We start from the raw sequence: 26690 nt of genomic DNA on the forward strand, positions 1-26690 counted from the left end.
TGGTGTGTAATTTTGCTGCTAACTACAATGCCAAGTCATGTCTGGAGGGAGGCTGTGTAATAGTATGCAGGAGCACTGTAAAGACCACAATGTGGTTTGGAGACTGGATGCTCTCTGCATGGGCAACATGTTTATGAGTTTACTTTCTTCCGCTGCATGTTTCCCTTCTCTTTTCTCTTCATCTTTTGTAACATCAAATATCAAACTAAGCTTAAATAAGTTTAGTCTGTGGTCAACTTAATAAATCTCCCTCCAAAATTTAAAAAAAAATAAATAAACTCAAAAATGACACACACACACAAAAAAAAATTCATATTCACTTTACCAACATCCGTGGCATCAACAATAATTTAAATGATGTGCATAATCATGAATTGAAACAAGGGGAATGAAATTGTATTATTGATAGAGTCCATTTGTTAATGGACTCTATCAATTGTTGGTATAAGTGATACATGCTTGAACAAGGATGACATTCTGATAGGAACAGAGATGGAAGGATATGTTTCATGAAGATGGACAAGGCAAAAATGGAGGAGGAGTGCTACTGAAAGGAGTTGTAACCATCAGGGTGGAAATGCAAGGAGCAAATACTGACAGTAGTTTTGAAGCAATATGATGTGAAGTGTAAGTAGACAGGGTGAAATATCTAATAAGGTGTTGCTATAGACCAGGTAATGTTGAAGGCAGTGAGAAGGACATGTTCAGGCAAATTGATCTGGCTAATAAGAAAAAGATGATCATTAGGGGCAATTTCAATTATGGTAATATAGACTGGAATGAAGAGACAGCATCAGGAACCAAAGAGAATGAATTTCTTGAGTTTTTGAGGGACAACTACTGTAAGCAGTGCATGACAAAGACCACATATGGATTGAGGGTCTCTTCGATTTGATTATCTCATCAGAAGATATTGCTCAAAATGAAGTGTCACATCCTCCACTAGTTGGTGAAAGTGACATGAGGTGATCACTTCTGTGTTGACCAGCCATATCAGGACTTTTGTGAAAACGGGTTATATGTGAAACTATAAGGAGGGTAATTATGACAAATTCAGTAGGTGGCTTGCAGCAATATCATGTAATGAGGAATTGGATGAGAAGGAAATCAGTGCTGCTTGGTCTCTACTCAGGAAGTATTTGGCAGAGATAATGACTGTATTCCAAAGGTCAGGAGATTAAATAAGGTAGATAAAATGGATGACTGAAGAGGTGAACCATGCAATCTGGAAGAAAAAGACATTGTGGAAGTGGCACAAGATGAGTTGTGATAATCAGTTACACAAGAAATATAAAGAGCAAATAAGGAAGGTGACTCGACTGGTAAGGGTAGCAAAAGTGCAGTATGAGTAGCATTTAGCAAATGATGCTAAAAGAAATCCTAGGGAGATTTTTTGATGTCACCAGTAGAAGGAAGAATGATTATGGGAGGACAATGTTGGTCAGTGATAATAGGAGAATGGTAAGCACTGAGGAGGATATAGTAGAGGTGTTTAATGAGCAGTTCATTAAAGTATTCCATCCTGTGACTGTAACATAATGTAGAACTTGAGAGTAGTATGAAAGGGAGGAATCATTGGTGGCGAGTAAGCAGGAGGTATATGAAGAATTGAGTAAACTTGATGTCAACAAGACCACAGGACTCGAAGGTACTTCGAAGGTATTGAGGGAATGTTCCAGGGAGATAACAGCTTTAATGTACATTTTTAACACGAGTCTTAGATTAGCTCAGGTCCCAAAGGAATGGAAAGATGGCAAAATTGTTCTGCTTTCATAAAGAGTTGATAAGACTAAGGCTTTGAATTATAAGCCAATCTGCTTGTCTGGAGTTGTAGTCTAGTGTTGGAGAAGCTAGTGAGGACAAGGATTCAGAACTGGACTGACAACAGCAGAATTCTCTTTAATGGACAGCATGGGATTGCTAAAAAAAGATCTTGTTTTAGCAATCTGCTTACTTATTATAACAAGGTGACGAATAGATTGGACAATGGGGATGCATATACAATAGTATACTTAGATTTTGCAAAGGCTTTCAATAGATTGCCACATTACAAATTAGTACTTACTAAATAACTTATGGAATTCACAACGTACAATAGAATATAAATTAAATTAAACTTTAATAAATATTTCCAATATTTCGGCAATGTCACGTTGCCATCTTCACAGGAACTTAAAATAAAGACACTTGCACACAGGCACTACACACAGTAAATGACGAAGAAGCTGTTGTTTTTCCTAAACGTCCTGATGGTGCCCCCTAGCGGGCTATGTAGGTATTCTTGGTCATTGGGCTGAAGGTCTCCCAAATTTGGGGCAGTCTCATGCAACCAAATTTTAAGGTTTGGCATGTTTCTTAGGGCTGAGGCTGATTCCATGAAAAGCCTTTCAAATTTGAATTTGCAATGGTGTATTACTGTAGCTTTCTTCCATCATATTCTGTGGCATGTATCTAGAGCATGGTCTGCAAGACCAGAAAGGTCTAGGGAAAGTGGTTGGTCTTTAATGATTACAAATTTAACTACAAATTAGTAGTTAAATTGGAACAGATGAAATTGGATAATAGTTAGTGTGTTGGATTGGCTGTCTGATAAGTATCAGCAAGTTGTGTATACAAAGTGATATCCTAGAAGAGGAAAGTCACTAGTGGTGTGACACAGGAGTCTGTTTTTAGTGCCATTGTTATTTAATTTGTTATTTTATGTAAATGGCACTGAAAGGGCCTATACAGCGATATACAGTTGTTTGTAGATGATGATACAAAGTTGGGGTGAGTTATGAGAAGTACAGCAAGAGGACCTAAATAGACTGTCTGAATGGATGAGTGTGAGGGATATCAATTTAATGTAGCAAAGTGTAAGGTTTTAAAATTTGGAAAGCAAAGATGGGATGCAGGGTATAGGATTGGTAGGAATATTTTAAAGGACGTGGAGATGAAAGATCTGGGATGATGATGGATAGGGAGTTGAAATTTTGTAGACAGTTTGCTAAAATTGTGAAGACAACACAGTGAATTATGGGAATGATGCAGAAAACACTGCCATGTAGAAGTAAGGATGTAATCAGGCCGCATATGGATTACTGTGCACAGATCTGGTTTGGATAGGTGTCAGAGATGATTGACTAAGTCAGTATCTGGTCTCTAGAATGTAGAATATAAGGACATTTGAGAGAATGCAAACTGCAGAGTCTAATGGATAGAAGGAAGTGGGGAAGCATGCTCAAGACATAAGTTGGTAAAGGGTAATCACGATTAACGTCAATGAAATTTTTAAGGTGACTGTGAGCAAGGAGATGAGAAGTAGATTTTTTGCATGGAGAGTGGTGAGCGCAAAGACAGTGAATGCATTTAAGTAAAGGTATGATGAGTTGTGCTTGTTAGAGTGGGACCTCCTGCAATGAGTCTCTTGACTCCATGGATATCTTTTGATAATAAATAAAATACTGATAATAAGCATTTTTATTTCTGTTTTTTTTATAACTTATTTATAACTGAATTATAAAAAGCTGTTTATTAACTGGATTATATTTTGCTTGGTTTCACACCGCATCTTCAGAGCAAAACAATGTATTATAGTTTACAAGCGAGAATGAGTAAGTCAAACAATTCTAATTGTAATGGACAAAAACATCTGAAGTCCTAATTTGGCACCCTCAATGTTCTAAAAAGTATTACATTTATGTAAGAGTTGATATTAAGATAATAGACTCCCAAATTTTTGACAAATTAATGCAGCCATACTTGTTAAGGATAGGAGAATGCCTAATAGCCATTTGCTAACTTTAAAAGTAATTTTTCTGACTTGTAATGACTTCTATACAGCACATTTTTCTTCCATCTAATCCTGTGTGAAGGGATGTCCAAAGTATGGTCTGCCAGCCCAGATATCCCATAATAATGTTAGTGAATGTATTACTTGTGTTCTCCAAGATGGATATTAACAGATCTTCCTGTCTATCCATAGTAGGCTAAGTCACAGTCACAAGGAACTTCATATACTCTAGCATATGCTAGAGGACAGAGTTTTTCCTTAGGAGAGCAGATCAGAGTTGCTAATTTGACATGAGGTTTGAAGGTTATATCACTGGTATTTTGACTCTCTTTTCAGATCTCTGATATAGTGAATAGTAGTATTTTGTTCTTGTGTTTGATGAGGAAAAAGGAGAAGGGCCATGCAGTATTTTATCTATTCTGTAAGAGATGTAGCCATTGGCCAAGAAAGTATAGTGAAGATAGTTAAGTTCTGTGAAAAGAGCTACATCATTAAAATAATCCTAGTTCTGTGTGCAAGCATTTTCAGAATACCATACTGTCAGGCATCCCCATGGGGCTTGCGACTTGCAGGCACAGGCATGGCTAACCCGGGGTCCCAGAGCTAAGTATGATCTATTTCAAAGCTTTTGGTCATACTTTTCTCTAACTCTTCCACTTTCTGCTTCTACCCTCATACTACCATTCTTCCTAATGAGAATTCTTTACATAAAATTTTCTGTCTGTCTCTCTTTTCTTGCTTACTAACCAGGAGGAGGCCCTCCATTCTCCCTGAAGCTATTAGAGTACTCGAGGGCTAGGGGTATTTCCTCCTCTTTCAACTAACCAATAATAGTTATAGTAGTGGGCAGCAGCGCTACTGGTATTAACCTCCTGTAGCATACATGTTACAATACTGCGATGTGGAAGGCAAGGGGAAACCACCACATTACATTCCCAAGTAAAAGCAGCAATGGAAGTTAAAAATGAAATCAAGATTGGCGATGGAGCCTTCACTGAAGGAGTCATGCCCGGCAGGAGAAGTAACCGGGATTCTCAGGTCGACAGCCAACGAAATCCTGGTACTTATTCAAAAATGAAGACAAGAAATAAGCTAAATATTGGAACATGGAATGCAAGAACACTGCTAGAACCAGGTAAAATAGAAAATATGAAAAAAGAAATGGAAAGACTTGAAATAGACATTCTGGGCATTAGTGAGACGAGATGGGAGGGACAGGGTGATTTCTGGAGTGGAGAATTTTGGATAACATATTCAGGACAAGAGAAGGGCGAGTCAGGTGTTGCAATAATGCTTCATAAAAAAGTTGGAAAGTTAATCACTACAATAATTAACTATAGTGACAGAATCATGGTGATAAGCATTCAAAATGAACCAGTAAACCTCAATATTATAATGGTCTACATGCCAACATCACAACATAGCGATGAAGAAATAGAAGAAATCTGGAGCAGCTTTAAAGACAGAGACAATACAATAATAATGGGAGATTGGAATGCTATAGTGGGAGAAGAGAGCAATGATAATGTTTCAGGAAGATTTGGTCTTGGACATAGGAATGAAAGAGGAAAGCAATTAATAGAATTTTGTACACAAAAACAGTTATAGCAAATACACTATTTCAAGTTCCAAAAAGAAGAAGATATACACCTGGAAAGCACCTGGGGATTCAAATAGATATCAAATAGATTATATATTGGTCAAGAAAAGATACAGAAACTAAATAAAAAATTGCAAAAGCTATCCAGGTGCCGACATTAGTTGTGACCATAACCTTGTCTTAATGAAAACAGAACTGAAACATAGGAAACAAATCCAAAGATACAAACCAATAAGATGGAACCTTGAAAAATTAAAGAAAGAGGCAACTGATCATAACATTCCAGAAAACATAAATAGTTAGAATAATATTGAAAACCAATGGAATATGATTAAAGAGTTAATTACAAATTCATCAATTATTGAAAAATGCAGAAAAAGAAAAAAGAAAACATTGGATAACAGATGAAATACTTGGCCTTATGGATGAAAGAAGAAAATATAAAAATGCTGTTAAAGAAGATGTGGCCAAATACAAATATCTTAAAAATCAAATTACAAGAAAATGTAGACAAGCCAAAAAAGAATACCTGGAAGAACAGTGTAATAACATAGATGAATTATTTAAAAAAGAAAACATAGAGAAAGCCTATAAAGAAATTAACAAACTGACTTTCAAATTTAATAAGAACAGCAAAAACAATGACATCAAAGATGAAAATGGAAAATTACTAATAGAATCTGAGGATATATTAATGGAATGGAAGAATTATCTTGAAAATCTTTATAATGGCGACGAACTTAATGTTGATATCAACATAGAAAATCAAAATGAAGATAATCTAGGACCCCCAATAATGCGAGAAGAACTTGATAAAGCACTGTCCAAAATGAGTAAGGGAAAAAGTCCAGGTGCAGACAATATTCCTATAGAACTGCTACAAAATCTAGGTGATGAGACAAAAACCTTACTCTATCAATTAATAGCCCAAATCTATGATAGAGGAGAAATACCAAAGGAGTTTATGAAATCAATCATAATACCAATACCAAAAAAGAAATGCAGACAAATGCAGCCAATTTAGAACAATAGCTTTAATCCCACATGTTAGCAAAATTCTGCTAAATATTATTCAAAATAGAATTTATTCAAAAATAGATTGTCTATAGGATGAAGACCAATTTGGATTCAGAAAGAATAAAGGAACAAGAGAGGCAATACTCTGTTTAAAAACAATAATAGAGAGAAGATTAGACCTTAGTCAAAATACTTACATTTGCTTCCTTGATTTAGAGAAAGCGTTTGATAAAGTAAACCAGCAAATACTCCTAAATTGTCTAACTAATATCGGCATAGATTTGAGGGACAGGAAAATAATTTATCAAATTTACAAAAATCAAAATGGATGGATTAAAATCAATGATAAGGAGAAAATAATAAATATCAGGAGTGGAGTAAGACAAGGATGTATACTTTCACCACTTTTATTTAATATATATATTGAAAAGGCCATTCAGGAAACTAAAGATAAAATAAATAGTGGCATAAAGATAAATGGTGAGCAAGTCATGTGTATAAGATTTACTGATGACATAGTCCTTGTAGCAGAAAACAGAAGAACGTTAAAAACAATGCTAGAATTACTAAATAATAACCTTGAAAAATATAAAATGAAAATCAACATAGATAAGACTAAAATAATTGCTACAGGCAAAATCCCTATCAATACAGAGCATATAGACATCAGTGGGGAACAAATAAAACAAGTGAAAAGCTTTAAATATTTAGGTAGCCTAATAACAGAAGATGGCAGAACAAGAGAAGACATAAGATCAAGAATAAACAATGCAAAAGCCTAATTCTCTAAGATGAAAAGCATTTTAACAGGAAACCTCATCCTACAATTGAAAAAAAAATTAGTAAAGACATTGATATGGAGCATTGCACTGTATGGATGTGAAACCTGGATTCTAGGCAGAGAAGATGTAAGAAGATTGGAGGCTTTTGAAATGTGGTACTGGCGTCACATGAACAAAATAAAATGGAAAGGAAAAAAATCAAACCAACAAGTCCTGAGAGAGATAAACAAAACAAGAACTCTAATAAAATCTATCAAAATTGGAAGGGATAGGTGGTTTGGACATATACTTCGACATGACGGACTTGTGAAAAGAATAACTGAAGGCAAAATAGAGAGGAAAAGAAGAAGAGGCAGACCAAGGAAAAGATTTCTTGACCAAGTCAAAGACAGCATGGGTTTGAGGAGTTACCAGGAGGTTAAGAAGAAAGCCAATGACAGAGCGGCATGGAGGAAATTGCTGCTGAGCTACCAGTCACAAGACTGATGCAACTGATGATGACGATTCTGTCAAGCTGGACGATGATATGAGATTGTTTATGTATGTATCACTCCTTGTGTGTTGACTTCCTATAAATGGAAAAAGACAGTGAACCATCTGAAAGGTGAGTGACTAATGTGTCAACAAAAGAAACAATTATTAGATTCTTTTTCTACCATGAAGTGAATTTTGAGGTGTTGGCTGTTCAGTTAAGTTACAAAAGAATCTAAAGTGTCTTGCTCATGGGGCCAAATGGAATAATCAAAATCAAAACACATAATCAAAAAAAAATGTAACTATAATAAGGGTACATAGTTATGGTAAGTATCTTGTTCTCAAAGTATCCGTGTAAAATTTAGCTTGGGGGGGGGGGGGGGGGAGAAGCTCACTGCAATACCATCAATCTGTTTGTAGATTTTTCCGTGCCAAATAAAGGAACCTGTATACATAGTAAATTGGAATAATTGAGTTATTGGAGGAAGAGGAGGTCAACTTTATTAAATCAAGAGTGTCTGTTAGTAGTACATTAGTAAATAAGGAAGTAAAATCAGAACTAACCATTAGGTCTGAATTTTTAAGGATGTGATTTTTAACCAGTGATTTGAAATAGACAGAATTTTATTTATTTATTTTTTTTTTAAATAAAAGTAGGAGTTACCAGTTGTTGGTGGTGGTGGCGGTGGCAGGAAGGGGTGGGTGGGGAGGAATTAAGCAGGACTGTCCATGTTATCAACTATACAATGTAGGGAAATATTAGATTTGTGGATTTTAGATACCCCATAAATTGGAGGGCACCAAATTAGGACTTAAGATCTTTTGTCTGTTTGTTCTGAAGATACTGATAAGAAATCCAGTGAAATAAACAATCCAGTTAATAATCATCTTTTTATAATTTAGTTCATATGGTGTTGTAATGCTGTTAACATAAATTATGACTCTCAAAGTCATAATTTATGACTTCGGTCTTCCCAAAAAATTCAAGACAGAAACAATTCACCTCTGAAAGAGGCTCAACTTTGATTCCTTTTAAAACTTTCTTAAACACTTTTCCTTTATATATAATATTCAATTTCATCTTGTTCAAAATTAAATGGTGATCACTTCCTGTTTCAAATCCCCTGTACACTCTTGTGTTCTGAACCAGCATGAAGATATTGCTAAAAGCAACAACAACATAGTCAATGATTTTCTTATTTCTCATATCTTTTGTCCATGTGAATTTGTGACATATATTAGAACCTGGTATTAATAATGATTTGTCCATGTTCTGAACAGAAATCCATGAGGTGCTTACCATTAATTATTAGTTTTTGCTCTCTTCTCCTAATATTTCAAAAACGTTTTTATATGTCTGGAAATATATTCCTGCTCAGCTGTTTAGATCACCAATAAGGAAAAGCTTTTTCCTTTGTGTCAACTGCCTTCTCTCTCTCTCTAATGTCTCAAAAAATTCCTCCACCTCTTCCTTAGAACCTTTTATGGGATCATCATCATCAAATTCCTGACATATACCCTCAAGGGGTGTACAGAATATGATAGTACCACATGAAAAATTTCATCACTACTAACTTCATATCTACAATTTTCCTCCAAATCAGTTTGTTACCTGTCAAGACTCCAATATTATCAGATCTTATATTTGTATCTTCTAAGGAACTTTTTACTGTATCAATCCACCTGTATCTTGGTCTTCATCTGGGCCGTTTTCCTGTCAACCTGGCAGAGAACACTTGTTTTGCTAATCTTTCCTCTCCCATTCTTTAAGTGATCATACCACCTGAGATTAGCTCTGCTAACTCATTCCTGGATGCTGACAATGTCAAGTTCTTTCCAAATATCCTTGTTTTTAATATGATATTGCCATTGATGCCATCTCTTCATGCCACTAATCTTTCTCAGGATTCTCATATCTGAAGTCTCTAGTCTTTGGTCAAGTTTTACTTCTGACCTAGCTCTCAGAAGTTAAAACTGGTTTGAACACTGTCTTGTATACAGCTAATTTAGTGTTCTGACTTATTTCTCTTTTATTCCATATGAATTTATTCAATTGACTTCCTACCATACCAGCTTTGTTGATTCTGTTGTCCATTTCCATATTTAATTTCCCATCTTCATTAAAAATCGTGCCTAAATAGATGAAATGTTTTACTTGTTCCACAGGTTCTCCGTTCACAATACAGTTGACATTTTCAACGATTCTGACTATTTTCATTGTCTTTGTCTTTTTAATGCTGACCTTCATACCATATCTATTACAACAGTTATTCACTTTAGTCAGGGAATTTGCAGACTTGTAGCAGATTTATTTAGAAGTATAACATCATCTGCAAAAAGCAAAGAGCTGACATTAACATCTCCAATTTTGATATCAGGTTTAATATCATTTTCCTTCATAATGTGATTCATGTAGATAATGAATAACAGAGGTGATACTGTACATCCTTGTGTGACACCAGATTTAATATTAAACCACCTTCCTGTACTTCCTTCAATTCTAACTGCTGCCTTACAACTCAAATAAAGACCAAGTATTGCTTGATATAATGCCCCATTGACACCATATAACTGTAGAATATTGAATAGCTTCTCTCTTGGCACCTTGTCATATGCCTTTTCCAGATCGACAAAACTTAAATACAGATCTTTGTTATATTCCCATGACTTCTCAACTATCTGTCGTAAAGTGAAAATCTAATCCTGACGGCCTCTATTTGGCCTGAATCCTGCTTGTTCTTCACAAAGCTTCTCTTCCACAATTTTTCTTAACCGTTTCAAGTGTATTTGCTTATATCTTACCAGGACCAAAAATAACTCTAATTCTCACATTCAGTTTTATTTCCCTTTTTATATATGGGCACTATGAGAGCTCTACTCCAATCTGGAATCCGTCCCTCTGTCCAGGCCTTCTGAACTATGCAGTGCACTCAATGTAAGACTTTTATACCTCCATACTTGAGAATTTCTGGTCGAATATCATCTACTTGCTGCCTTTGCACATTTTGGGCTTTTGATGGCAAGTATGGATATGTATTCCTGACTGTATGCCTGTTGATTGTTTTTTAACCATTGTGCTATCACTGCATGTTTCATTTAGCAATTTTTGTAAGTAATAACTAAATACTTCAAGGATATCTTTTTCATCCATTTTCATGTCACTTTTATCATCTCTAACTCCTTTTACAGCACTCTTTCCTCCTTTTCTGAGTTTCTCCAACAACAACAACCTCCAGAATATCTTGCCACCTTCTTGATATTTATTTTCCATGTTCTTACTAAAGTCCTCCCATGACTTTTGTTTAGCTAGTTTTACACAGTGTTTAGCTTTCTTACATTTGTCTCTGTATTCTCTAAGAGCACAAGCTGACTTATTAGGCAGGAACTTTTGATATACTTTCTTCTTTTCCTTCACTGCCACTTTAACTTCCTGTGTCCACCGTAGAGTTCTGATTTTTCTATCCTTACAGACAACCTCGCCACATGCCTCTTTGGCTGAATCAATCAGTGTTTTCTTCAGGGCTTGCCACTTAATCTCCAAGGTTTAAACTCTTTAATTTTTTCTTCAATCACGTTTGTGTATTTTAGATTGAAATTCACATCTGAGAGTGCTCAACTTTTATTCGCTTTAAAACTTTCTTACATGTTCTTCTTTTCAATATGAAATTCAATTTTATCCTGCTGAAGACTAAATGGCGATTACTTCCAATTTCAAATCCTCTGTACACTTGTGTCCTGCACCAGGGAGAAAACATCACTATCAACAAGAACATAGTCAATGAGACTTTTTTTATTTCTTGCCTCTTCTCTCCATGTGAACGTGTGCACATTTTTATGTTGGAACATTGTGTTAGTAATAACCAATCCATGTCCTGAGCAGAAATCCAACAGGTATTTTCATTGCCTGAATATAATATTTTGTATTTATTGCTCAGGAAGATCTCACCAGTTTTTGCCTTTTTTGTTTCAGTCATACCATTATGTCGATCTGGTACTTATCCAATTCCTCAGCTAGCTCCATTTCTTTGTCATTCAGTCTTCTTATATTGATAGTACCAATCTTGAACTCTGATGTTGAGTTAGGGTGGGTTTTGGGATTTGTTCCAGTAGCTGACTTTCTGCTGTTTGCCCTAGCTCCCTGGCGAAAATAACGGGAGCCTTGTTTAACCGAGCAACACCCCAGCCTGTATGAAATTCTGTCATGTTGTACCATTATTTCTTATTTTGGTTTAAGCCAATAAGAATACAATTTGGTCAGCTAAATCCCAAATTGCCAGCCCATCCTTGTTCATTCAGTATCCAGGTAGATACCTAACAGGATGCACCACAAGAAGGTAAGGATTGGTCCATAGGTCAGAAGCCCTGATCAGTTCTCCGCATTCCTTTAAAGACCCTTAAGCACCCCTCTATGGGATCATAGGCACAAATTGTTCTGTGTCCAATTTCCCCATTACTTGATATTGTCTCCATTCAAAATTATCCTCATTTAGTTTTAAATATAGCTACTCCTTTTCCATGATAAATGATTGTTGAAATATAATAGCTTGTATTTGTTATTTAGCAACACCTCATTGCTTTTGTCTTCTTTGTTTTGTTAACACATATCATGTTGATCTAGTTCTTATCCAATGCTTCTGCTCCCCCCCCCCCCCCCTTCTGTTGAAGTTTCTTATATCGATAGTGCCAATCTTGAACCCTGTTGATGCCAGGTCGGAGTGTAATCTAGTAGCTAGCTTTATGCTGTTTGCCCTGGTTCTCTGACAAAAACAGTGGGGACCTTATTTAACAGGAGCATGCCTCTGCCAGCATGAAATTCCATCATGTTGAACCCTTATTTTATTTTAAACCAATAATAATACAATTTGGTTGGCTAAATTCCAAATTGCCACCTCAACCTCATTCATTCGTATCCAGGTAGATGCTAACAGTATGCATATTGGACATTAGGTCAGAAGACCTTGTCGGTTCTCTGCATTTTTGAAAATGCTATGCAGAAATCCCCTCCCCGTAATATATATAGTTACACAATATAGGTGTTCTGTGTGATAGGACAAAATGAAATCAAGTTTGGTTTATTAAAAGCTTTTTTGAAGCTATTACAAGACAGAAAATGTTTTAATTTGTGATGAAAATTTATTATGATGCTGTATATATACTGATAATAAAGCATATATCAAAATGAACTTTATTTTCTGCCTTGTAATAGTTTCAAACAATTCTTAATAAACCAAACTTGATTTTGTTTTGTTATATTACAGAGAAAATTTGCAATATGAATTTGTACTTCCTTGTTCGTTTTTGACTAGGTCAGAAAATAAATTATACTTAACAAGAAATATCCATGGCGCCTCTATAGCTTAGTCAGTTCTGACAATGCCCTTAAGACCAAGGTTTAATCCCATTTAGGGTGTGAAGAATCTTTATCAGGGCTTTTCAACTGAAGGTAAGTTAGTTGGTCTCATACAAAGGTGAGATGGTTTTTATTCCCATAAATTTAGATTTTTCATTGCTAAACAAGCAAACCAACCAGAAGAATACATACATACAGACAAATAACAATCATAATACATTATGTAGATGTGATTAACCATTCTACCATTCTACTTGTAAAACTAGTACAAAGTGAAATGTAAAAGATCTTAAACTTAAAGTACTACTATAGAAAAAGTGGAATTTTACTGGAAACAGTTTTCAGACAATTAAAGTTTTCATAATTGCACTTTAAAGATTAAAATTTCCATTTAGCTGAATGTATGAAGCAAATGGGTTATGTATCACTGCTATACAAGAATGGTCATAATTTCAAGATGCTCTTTGAAACTGCAGCAATGAAAAAGGAGGGAGGGAAGACTAAGTATTTGATAGAACAAAAAATGAAGTTGATCTATTGTGAAGAATTTATGGAGACAAAAACCTGTGTTGGAATAATTACTTATAATTATGGAAATACTTTACTTTCAATTACTTATAATTAAAGTAATTTAATTGTTTCTTTCAGCATAAACTCTTCACAATGAATGCTGACCACCGTGTAACCTTAAAAGAAAGAAGTTGATCTCTGAATCTGGTGAAAAAAAAAACACTTAAGCAGTTAACATCACAGTAGTAGATATGTTTAGGATACATTCTTCTGTTGCAAGCTCTGCTCTTTCTCCATATGCAAGCAGAACAGGAGTGGTGTGTGTTTGGAATCCTGTGATTGTCTTAGGCTTTCCTGCTTGACCAACAACATCTACAGCCTATTTAAAAAAGATAAAACAAAAAAAATAAAAAGTAAAAAAACTCTAATAATGAAATGATTCACTATTTTCTAATATATGTTATTTTATTTATTGTGATGACTATATCAAAATTATGGCAACTGACCAACTTGGGTAACAGATCACCCTATTTTTTTTTCTTTTAATACAACAATAATTTTACTATGCTATACTGATGATTTTCACTATAACAAAGTTGCCAGAACTATGGGTATGGTTTATTATAGTGAACAGTTTGATGCAAAAATATTATGCATGAAATAAATGGGTTGGTTTTTGTTCGGCACAACACTGTACCAACGGAGCTCTGATTGGTGTTTTAAGGTAGTCTGTCATGATGAATGACTTTTTTTTTTTTTTTAAATTTAATAGTGGTGTTTGCTGTATTGACCTACCTATGTCAAATTAAAATAAAGAATAAACAATGAAGAAAAATAAAATTAGCACATTCAATTCATGTTGAGTTATATTTTGCAGGTGTTGTGCATCTGGTGGTAGCTTCACTTAACCATGTAAACATATCTATTCTACTTTAGGCAAGCAGGCACATTTTTCCACATTCAGCTATATATAACATGTTGATTTCATGTTTTCTTGTAAAATTAATATGTGTGAACTGTCTTTATGATACAGAAAATATCTCAAAAGTAATTTTTTTTTTTTAAATTTCAAGTTATAACATTTTCAAGTTATAACATTTATAATATTAATATAACATTTGCTTTTAAAAAAAATATTATGCATGAAATAAATAGGTTGGTATTTGTGCTGTGACGTATATAAATATCTAGCGATATATCTAATTTATGATTATACCACCACACAGTTTACAGAAACATCAAAAGAAAACAAAGCTAGGATTGCAATCAGTATCTACCAGCTCCCCATCTCTAGGAATAAAAAGTTGCATTTGCGTATGACAGTATGTGAACCAATATGATGTATATTTCCTACTTATAATTTCTATAACAATTTATTTTTGATTGACTAAAACTGATTTCAGAAAGAGAGAAAGAGGGGGTGCACACTCAAGGGAAGAATTTCTTTGTGCATTCAAATTTTCAATCCATTCATTGAACTTGCATTTGTTTTAGATGTTGGTGCTGAATACTATTTATATAAATATGATTTTCATTCTTATTTTCTGCCAGTACAGTCATAAAAAATAAATCTAGCACTGCATAGAGAACCACAGCTGTTGTTCCTTTCATAAATAATCAGATACTTTCTTTTTTTATATAATTTTTTTTTTGGGGGGGGGGGATATGATGTTTCTTATATATTTTAGTCTCATGTAAGTCTCTCATACTTCACCACATTTGGAAAAGCAAATCAATTTTAACTTATGAATCTGGGAGTTTGGTGAAAAACAAGCAGTTAATAAAAGGCACAAACTAACAGATACGAGTGCTCTAATATGAAATAGCATTCCTTTTTAATGTGATGCTTTAACTTGACATCATTAACATTGAGAACAGTGTTCCCTCTCAACTGCATACATGCGTGGCCATCTTATGTCCATTATGAGACTGTCCCCTGCTCACTATCAAAATAATAACAAGGTTAGTACATTAAAATATAAGAAAAATGTCATATGGTACAGTGATTTGGTACAGGATGGTATAGTGAATTAAATTTGCACTTGAAGGAGTCACTACAAAGAGCTAAAATAAAGGATGTCACAAAAGCAATAGTAAAACAGAAAAGTAAGAGACAGGAGAGGAGGGGAAAAACTATTAATGATATGAGATGACTTGAGCCCAGTTAAGATAGAAACACTTAGAAAGCAATAACAATAATAATGTTCTGTGTAGCACAAAGTTTGAGGCTGTATGGTGTGAAGTGGAGGCTAACAAGATGAAATATATGGTTTGGTGTTGCTACAGACTTGGTGGTTCATTTGCTAGTAATGAAGAAATGCATCACCAAATTATCTCGAGTATTAAATCAAGGAGAATTTATTGAGTAGCTGGTGACAACTTTCTCAAGCAGCACGTGAAAGAAGCAACTTGAGGACAAAGAGTGCTCAATTCGATCACTGTGATGGTGCCATACTGACTTGGGAAGCAGCCAACTATATGGATGTTTCAATCAGGACAATTATATGCTGAACTAAACATATAGATATGACAAACTAAGGATATTACTGTCTTCAGTTCCATGGTGGTGTCAGTTGTTGAATGGAAAGGTTATCAGAAGCTTTGTAAAGATGCATAAATAATGCAGCATGTTCAAAGAACAAATAGAATGGAATTGAAATGGATGTGCAATTTCACTGAACAAGAAACCCATTAGAATAAAATAATGTGAAAGTAACATTGTGAGAATAAGAGAGAGGAATTATGAAATATGTATATATATAAAACTCAGGCCAGAAAAGTTACAAATACTGTATAGAAAGCTGTTGGAGAATGAAAAGATTGAACGAATGCGGAATAATAACTTTACTGAATGCAGATGGTACTCAAGTATTGAAAGCAGATGAGATAGATCAAATAAGCTCATTTCAACAAGATCTATCAACCTGGTATATGTAGCATAGTGTACAGTGCTAACACTACATTGGATGAAGAGATAGTGATGCATGAGAAAGAGGGTTGTGTTGTATTTGGGCATTCAGCATTTGGGACAGATGGGATATTAGTATGTATGCTAAAGGAATGTCCAACCAAACTGGCTGGGCCCTTGACATGTTTATATAATTTGAGTTTTTGCTCAGGAAAGATCCTTCAGGAATGGAAAGAATGTATGATAATTCCATTGTACAAAGATGGTGCAAAGCCTGATGTGTAATTATTGACCTATCAGTATCTCTGGAGGAATAAAGATTTTAGAGAAGTTGGTAAGAACTTTCATACAAAAATGGATATATACAAACAAAATATACTTTTGCAGGGAATAGCATGGGTTTACTAAAAGGAGATCTTGTCAGAGCAATCTGCTCATATTTTGTAATAATAATTTTGTAAATTATGGCTAAATTGGATTAAGAGAATAGATACTACATGCTACTATTGAACTTTCCTATGGCATTTGATAGTATACCACACAAAAGGCTGTTGCATAAACTAGAGGATGTGGGACTGAAATATAAACTACTAGCTTGGATAAATGGTTGGCTAAACAGACAGTTATCAGAAAGTGATATATGCAGATGTTAATCTGATTTAAGGTGACCAGATAATGATGCAAGATAGGAAGGGTAATGTTACTGATATATTACATTTACAGAGTGGTTTGAACAGACTGGAAGTGTAGGCAAATTATAATGGCTATCAGTTCAATGTTAGTAAGTGCAATGCACTTTGGCATGATGTGCTATCCAACAATATACTATATTGGTGGGATTATGCTTGGAGTAACTGATGAGGGGTAAAGATCATGGAGTTATGGTGGATAGAAAGTTGAAGTTCAAAGGCAACATAACAAAATTTGCAAATACAACTCAGAGCATAGATCAGGGTTTCTCAAACTTTTTCTACGACAGAACACTTCACAAATCCAGAAATTTTCACGGAACACCTTGGTTATTTTGCAATGTATTAATTAATAATTAATTGGTAATTTAGCTGATTTTTATTATTAATTAATTTAAGGACCTCATTAAAACCACTCATAAGGACTCAAACTTCCTTGAAACATCATTACTGGTGGTGAAACGTGGTGTTTTGAGTATGAACCAGAAAAAAAGTGCCAGAGTACTGAGTGGAGACCACCAGAAGAGGAACAGCCAAAAAAAAAAAGTCGCTTGGAGAAGTCAAAAGTAAAGACAATGCTGATTTGTTTCTACAATTCCAGGGGCACTATCCACAAAGAATGCATTCCGCCTAGCCAAACGGTCAATGATGAGTTTTATCTCAAAGTTTTGAAGCAATTGATAGCGAGAATTCGTGTACAGCATCAATATTGCACAATAATGCACCATCTCATCGTTCAAACATTGTGAGACAGTTTTTGAGCAAAAACCAAGTTTGTATGTTAGATCACTCGCCATATTCACTTGATTTAGCACCCTGTGACTTCTTTCTCTTCCCCTGACTTCATTTGCCGATGAAAGGAAAGCGATGACACCACTGAAACATTCAAGCAGCAGTAACCATGACCCCCAACAGTATCCCAAAAACTGATATAAAAATTCATTTAACGAATTAACTGACCATGCCAAAAGCTGTATCGAAGCTAAGGGAGAGTATATTGATTGAAATAAATTATTTGAATAATTATAATTGGCCCGTGTTTTATTTTCTATCAAAAGCTCTGTTTCTTTTTGGACAGAGGGTGTACATTTACACATGGAAATTTCATCAGTGAAACAAATACAGTGACTGCTAGGATGTCTAGTGGTGGCAATCTTCTGTAATTACTTCTGATGAGATGATAAAGAGTTGCACTTTTAGAAGCATGCCAACAGTTCTGTTTTAATTATTAGCATATTGTAGAACTTGAGCCACTTTAAAAGATAATATATGTGATTTTGAAGTGAAAATTTATACTTATCTGATTTTGGGTTGTCCACACAGGCAGCCAAACAGTTTGTAATATTTTATGGGGGGGAGTCATTCCAGCAACAATTATTTCACTGATTCAGTCAGAGCATGCATTTGGATTCAGAGAATGAAGATATGTTTGTCAACAATAATATCTCTTAAAGCTAATGATTTTTTTAAGGGCATATGATAGAAGTTCTAACACGGAAATTTCCCCGTTTTAATCAATTTATTTTCTAGAAAAATTTGTTTGTGTAATGATTGGCATAGTAACCTATTTACTTGTTTACACAACACATAAAAAAAAAGGAAAATTTTTATTATTTATTTATTTTAGTGATAGGAAAACTAAAATGTTGTATGTATCAAGTAATTTTAGTTTTTAAAGTGAAGGTGAGTTAGCAATATACAAATATAGGACACAGCAGACTCTAAAGATTGGGGTTTAAATGATACAAAGTTAGAGGCTAAGGAGAATATGATGAAATTTGAGCACTTTGAATTGAGTATTTCCTACTCCAGCTGCCTTCGTATTTCAGATTTCTGATAGCTTTCTCTATCACCAGATACTGAAATATACTTATGACTATGTTCCTCCTGGATTTTTTCTAACAGGTTTGTCACTGTTCATCTCATTCAATAAGTTTTGAAAGTTTTGATGAGAATTGCACTCAAATGGTTGCAAATGAACAGTACATCAGTAATGTGGTTGGGACTTTGAAATAATGTGGGCCATTATTTCAAGGTCCTTCAGGCTTCTAATAAGTATGGTGATGGTCTCATACTCTCTCTATGTTCACTGGGCATCTACAGATACCGAATGGTCACTCCGATGCTCGATGATGTTCCACACCAGGCCTCACCATGTAGTCCTGTTGTTTGCTTTTCTGGCAGCCTCAACTCTCTGAAGATCAGTCACTTCACACATGTCATCAATCCATCTCATTGATGGTCTACCCCTGCCTCTTTTTCCAGGAACTTTATCTTCTATTACTGTTCTGAGAAGTCCTGCTTCCATCCTTTCTATGTGTCCAAAATATTTTAACTTTCTTCTGTCAATATCCTTAAGGAGCCTTAAAGTTCTACTAATCTTTTCTAACACCCATTCATTTGTACGCCTTTCAGTATATGATATCCTCAACAGCCTTCTGTAACACCACATCTCAAAAGCAGATATCTGTTTCTTATCTGACTTCTTTAGGTTCCAAGTCTCACATCCATAAGTCGCTGTTGGTAAAACAACTGCATCTAAAATCCTTAACTTTGTTCCCATGGAGATAGATCCATCCTTCCAGATTTTAGACAGGTCTCTGACTGTTGTTTTAGCCATTCCTAACCTCTTTCTGACATCTTCTGAACAGCAATTCTTCACATTAATAATGGATCCCGGGTACTCAAACTTGCTGACTTCCTCAATTCTTTCTCCATTAAGATACATTTGTTTTTCAAGAGCTTCTCTGTTTGTTTTTCCTTTGAGAACCATGATCTTTGTCTTGCTGGGATTGAGTTGAAGTCTTCTGATATTACTGATCTTATTAACTTTGTCAAGAATTAGTCCTAGTTCTTCCATGTCATTACAAAGGAGTACTGTATCATCAGCATACCTCAGATTACTGATCAATCTACCTCCTATCCTAATTCCTGTCCTGAGCTCATCTAATGCTTCACGCATGATGTCCTCTGCATATATACTAAACAAGTGAGGAGAAAGTAAACATCCTTGTCTAACTCCTTTTCCAACTTGAAGCCAGTCAGTCAATCCAACACCTGTTCTTACTGTGGCTTCTTGCTCCTTATACAAGTTGGCTATCAACCTGATAGTGTGTTGAGGAAAACCCATTCTTTTCATTACTTCCCACAGTTTCACATGCTCAACACAGTCAAAAGCTTTAGAGTAGTCTAAGAAACACATTACCAGAGGGAGTCTGAATTCTCTATATTTTTCTATGGTCTCTGTCTAAGGCAAAGGATCTGATCTCTGGTGCCCCTACCTTTCCTAAAATCTGCTTGTTCCTCGGGCATCTCTGCCTCAACTTTGGCCTCAATCCTATTTAGCATGATCTTTAATAAAATTTTGCTTGCATGAGATATCAAACTAATAGTTCTATAATTCTTGCATGCCTTCATATCACCTTTCTTGTGTAGTGGTATGAAAACTGACTTCTTCCAGTTCCAGTCTCTAGGCCATGATCCTGTCTCCCATATCCTTGTAATCAATCTATGAAACGCTCTTATCCCTCCATCCCCTGTGGCCTTAATTAACTCTGCTGGGATTTCATCTGCACCTGGGGCCTTATTGCTGTTGAGCTGCTTAACTGTTCTTTCAACTTCATGCCTAAGTGGAGGAGGTTCCAAATCAAAATTTTCTTGGTGGGAGGACTTATACCAAACAATGAAATTCATCTGCCACCTAAAAATCATCAATGGAATAGTGGGGTTACTCTAGCATTCAGAATATTTGAAATTAAGTCTTGTGTTACCTTTATCACCTGAGCTGAGTGCTTTGTGAAGTATTATATGTGGGTGCTCTTAAAATGCTGGCTTGAAATTCAGTGAAATATTAGCAATCCAATACATATTGATTTTGTTCCTTTTGTGTTGTTAATACAGTTAAGTGCTACTATGAATGTGGCATTCATTTTCAATTTGTTCAAAACAAAATAGTGACCACTTCCTATTTCAAATCACCTGTGTCCTCCTGTATCATGAATCAGTCTGGCAGACTACTATTAACAATAACACAATAAGATTTTAGTAATGTAAGTCCACATCCTGAACATATATTCAGCAGATATCATTATTATTAACCCTGACTTTCTCCTGATCTTCTGATATATAAAAATATCAATGCTGCATGTTTCTTGAAAAAAAGCTTTATATTTTCATGAGAATATAAAGAAATTTGAAATTCAAAATATGATTATACTAGAAGCAAAAAAAGACAGTTTTGAAGAAGTAAGCTGAGTAAAACTGAATTATGTATGGATTGTCACACTGCTAAACACACTACTAATTAATTTAACCAATCATTCTATATTAAATTAATTTAGTCATTCAAACTGGAAAAATTTTAGTGCCAGAACTAATACTATCACCTTACAAGTTAACATTCTTGTATCAAAGAAAACTTCTGAATTTTTATCTTAAAAAGTTATTACGTATTTCTCAACTGATCTAACAATAACATCTAATTTTATATCTGCATGATGCATGTCCCAGTTATGAAGTTGAGAACTCATCTTTAATTAAATATTAGTGGAGTATTTATAGGTTTCCTTATATGGATTTTCTGCCTTGTATTGTGAGAGTATTTATAGGTTTCCTTATAAATGTTGCTCTCACAATACAAGGCAGAAAAGCCATGTTTTTACCCCAAAACCATCATAACTACTGAATGCACTCCTATGGACAGCTTAATCAGGATCAGCTAACAAGACCATTACCAATTTTCACAAGGTCAGATTCTCCAGAGAAAAAATCATTTTCACTTTGTCTGAATGTTTATAGAATCATGTACGTGTAAGAACTACATTTGAACTTTGTTATAATAAGCATGGAAATAATGAGATCATGGCTGTAATGAGCAACAAGCCATAATGATTTTAATTTCCACATATTCCAACATAGTTACTAACTTTTATAACAAATATACTACAGGAGTGTAATGTACACATTTTAGTAACTATGTAATTCTTGGAACAGATAAAAATGAAAGGAGTGACTTAGCTTTTATGACTACCTGCATTGGATTACAGGCCAGTTTATAATCTAATCTTGCCCTCAGGGATGAACCCCCTTCTTGCCACCTACCACTCCAGTGTCTAGCCACTGGCCCTCCATCTTCACATTACCCAAAACATTTCCATGACTGTAAAATCCATTAAAAACAAACCTTTCTGGCAGAAGCACATCTACTAAAAAGAAAGAATCTCTCTTGGTTTGTGAATAAGTCAAAATTATTTGCGAGTCAGAATGTAGCACTAAAAATGTTGTAAAAAGTTTCATTGCTCTCTTCAACATATCAACACTGTGGAAGAATAAAGATGTTTACATATTGTCACTGAGAGAAAGAAAAGAAAGTGCAAGCTTAAGAACATTGACAGTGCACTGCTTCAATGGTTCACTACATCAAGAAGTGAGAAATTCTCAATAGACAGTCCAATCTCTCAAGTGGAAATAATTTGGTAAAATTTGAGGCTTAAGAGAAAGCAACTGACACAATGTAAAAGGAAAAATTGGTCTTTGTTGGGGATTTAAATAGCAGAGTAGGAAATGATTGTCATACATACAAAAATATTTTAGGAAAATTTGGAGAAAACAGCAAAGCCAATAATAATGGCAAATACCTGTTGGATTTCTGCTCAGGACACGGACTGTCCTGAGCAGAAAGAAAGTGGCAAGATATTTTGGAGGTTATTGAAGAAGCTCAGAAATGGAGGAATCTGTAAAAGAAATTAAAAATGATAAAGGTGACATGAAAACTGGAGAAGGAGATATCCTTGAAGTATGGAGTAATTATTTGAAAAATTGCTAAATAAAACAAGCAGTGATGACAGCACACTTTGGTAAAAAAAACTCTGACTAGGCATGCAGTCAGGAATGCATATCCATGCTTGAAGTAGAAAAAGTCATCAAAAGCCTGAAATGTGGAAAGGCAGCAGGTAGATGATATTCAATGAGAAATGTTCAAGTATGGAGGTATAAAAGTCTTACAGTGACTGCACTGCATAGTTCAGAAGGCTTAGACAGAGGGACGAATTCCAGTGATGATGACATTGTTCTCATAAGTGATCACCAGAAGATTTATAGTTGATGCTAGATAAGTAGGGGATATTTCTGGAAATTGGTGCTTGTTTGAAGACTGGGCACCTGTACTGTGATTTGAATTTAAATTTTGAATTGCCCCAACAATAACATTATATTCCTTCTGGATGTCCACTCAAAAAGTTTGGCATCATCAAGTAATTGGTCTTACTCCTCAGAAAGGATGGCACTGTTGATGCAGACATAGAACACTGCATGAACACCTGGCTGGATGAAACAGTGTTGTCTGGAGTATTATATGACAGAAAGATTCCAGTACAAGTAAAGGGGAAGATGTATAAAACAGCAGTACTTCCTGCCATTATATGGCGCAGAATGTTGGCCTCTTAAGAAACAAGAGCACAGGCTAAACACTACTGAGGTGGACTGGAGGCATTACCATGCTGGGTAAACTGCAAAATGAACACATGCATGGGTCTCTCAAAGTTAGATCTGTTGCTCATAAAATAACTGATCACTGGCTTAAATGGTTCAGATACATTGAGATGCCCTGTAGATCACATGATGTGGAAGGTAATGGCAATATGCATGTTTATATAACTGAGGGGATATAGTAGACTCCTGTTTACCATAACTCCTTAAAAAAAAATCCCCTTAAGGAATGTCCCTTTTTAAAAAAAAAAAAAAAACCCTCCAATTAGTGACATCGACAACCTGGACAGAATATCCCAATGATTATTAAGCAAGAGAGCCAACTCCAAATCGAACCGGATAATGGCAAGCATGAACAAGTGGCGATACCATGCCATTTTGGCTTAACACCCTACTTTACATTAGACAACTTCCTGTACATACTTCAGTTTTAAATGATGACTTATAACTTAAGTATAGGTGATATGTCACTCTGTTTTACTGTTCCATTTATACCATATAATTTTAGCTGTTTTTGAGCTTTTCTTTAGTCATTTTATCATATGCCTTTTCCAGATCTACAAAACTTAAATACAGATTCTTGTTACTGTCTCATGATTTTTTGATAGTCTTGAGATATAATCTGGCCTTTTATCAGACCTTGTGAATTATGCAATCCAACCTCTAAAACATTTTAAACTTCCATATTTGTTCATTTCTTACTGATTATAATCTTTCCTGATTGTCTTTCCACATTTTCAGATATCTGAAAGCATTTCTATCTGTAATACTGAACTGAATAAGGGAAATTTTTTCTAATAAGTTTTGATTATCTTACGTCTGTTCCTTCTATAACCTGAAAAAAAAATACCTTAGCTTCTGAGGGATTATTTCTAAGAAAAGCCAGACCAATCCTAAAAGATTAATAAGGCTTACCATGTTTCAGGAAATCACCTGAAGAATAAAGAATTATGAAGCTTTATGTCAAGTCTGCTTTTCCAAATGTGGTGAAGTATGAAGGACTTACATGAGACTAAAATATATAAGAAACATCATATTAGAGAATTTTCAATATTCACCCCCCCCCCAAAAAAAATTAAATAAAAAAAAGAAAGAATCTGATTATTTATGAAAGGAACAACAGCTGTGGTTCTCTATGCAGTGCTAGATTTATTTTTTATGACTGTACGGGAGGAAAATAAGAATTAAAATCATATTTATATAAATAGTATTCAGCACCAGCATCTAAAACAAATGCAAGTTCAATGAATGGATTGAAAATTTGAATGCACAACGAAATTCTTCCATTGAGTGTGCACCCCCCCCTCTTTCTCTCTTTCTAAAATCAGTTTTAGTCAATACTGATTGCAATCCTAGCTTTGTTTTCTGTTGATGTTTCTGTAAACTGTGTGGTGGTATAATCATAAAATAAATATATCGCTAGATATTTATATACATCACAGCACAAATACCAACCTATTTATTTCATGCATAATATTTTTTTTAAAAGCAAATGTTATATAACTTGAAATAAAAAAATAAAAAATTAGTTTTGAGATATTTTCTGTATCATAAAGACAGTTCACACATATTAATTTTACAAGAAAGCATGAAATCAACATGTCATATATAGCTGAATGTGGAAAAATGTGCCTGCTTGCCCAAAGTAGAATAGATATGTTTACATGGTTAAGTGAAGCTACCACCAGATACGCAACACCTGCAAAACATAGCGCAACATGAATTGAATGTGTTAATTTTGTTTTTCTTCATTGTTTATCCTTTATTTTAATTTGACATAGGTAGGTCAATACAGCAAACACCACTATTAAATTAAAAAAAAAAAAAAAAAAAGAAGTCATTCATCATGACAGACTACCTTAAAACACCAATCAGAGCTCTGTTGGTACAGTGTTGTGTCGAACAAAAACCAACTAGCACAGCTCTCATAGTAGCCATATATAAAAAGGGAAATAAAACTGAATGTGAGAATTACGGAGGCATTTTATTACTGAGTATTCCTGGTAAGAAATATGCAAGTATACTTGAGAAACGGTTGAGAAGGACTGTGGAAGAGATGCTTGATGAAGAACAAGTTGGATTCATGCCAAATAGCAGCTATCAGGATGAGATTTTCACTTTATGACAAATAGTTGTCATGGGAATAAAACAAAGATCTGTATTAAGTTTTGTCGATCTGGAAAAGGCATATAGCAAGGTGCCAGGAGAGAAGCTATTCAAAACACTACAGTTATATGGTGTTGATAGGGCATTATATCAAGCAATACTTAGTTTCTTTATTTGAGTTATAAGTCAGCAGTTAGAATTGAAGTAAAGGAAAATGGTTTAATGCTGAATTTGGTGTCAGACAAGGATGTACATTATCCCCTCAGTTATTCATTATCTATATGGATCACATTATGAAGGAAAGTGGCATTAAACCTGATATCAAAATTGGGGATGTTAATCTCAGCTCTTTGCTTTATGTGGATGATGTTATCATCTATATAAATCCACTACAAGTCTGCAAGATTCCCTGACTAAATTGAATAACTGTTGTAATAGATATGATATGAAAATCAATAATAAGAAGACAAAGACAATGAAAATATGCAGAAGCATTGAAAATATCAACTCATTGTGAATGGAGAACCTATAGAAGAAGTGAAACATTTCAACTATTTAGGCACGATTTTTAGTGAAGATGGTAAATTAAAAATGGAAATAGACAACAGAATCAACAAGGCTGGTATGGTAGGAAGTCAATTGAATAAATTCATATGGAATAAGAGAGAAATTAGTCGGAACACTAAATTAGCAGTATACAAGACAGTGTTGAAACCAGTTTTATCTTATGGATCTGAGAGCTGGGTCAGAAGTAAAACATTTGACCAAAGACTGGAGACCACAGATATGACAGTCCTGAGAAAAATTAGAGGTGCGAACAGGCATCAATGGTAATATCATATTAAAAACGCGGGTATTAGGAAAGAACTTGACATTGTCAGCATCCAGGAATGCGTTAGCAGAGCTAATCTCAATTCTATGCCAGGTTGGCAGGAAAAAGACCCAGAGGAAGACCAAGATATAGGTGAATTGATACAGTAAAAAGTGCCTTAGAAG

General features: G+C 34.7%; 1 protein-coding gene across 1 annotated transcript in view; it reads right to left on the bottom strand.

Annotated features, from left to right (window-relative positions):
- The window catches only part of Rpn1 (regulatory particle non-ATPase 1), a 243607-nt gene that overhangs the window by 7203 nt on the left and 209714 nt on the right, over window positions 1–26690 (bottom strand). Inside the window, exon 20 of the mRNA XM_090416189.1 lies at window positions 13770–13884. Within this exon, the coding sequence (XP_090272315.1) occupies window positions 13770–13884 (115 nt within the window). The remainder of the gene's footprint in view (window positions 1–13769; window positions 13885–26690) is intronic.

The sequence above is a fragment of the Typopeltis vanoorti genome, chromosome 3, assembly GCF_054136105.1.
Source record: "Typopeltis vanoorti isolate ZY-2024b chromosome 3, IOZ_Tvanoo_1.0, whole genome shotgun sequence".
NCBI lineage: Eukaryota > Metazoa > Arthropoda > Arachnida > Uropygi > Thelyphonidae > Typopeltis > Typopeltis vanoorti.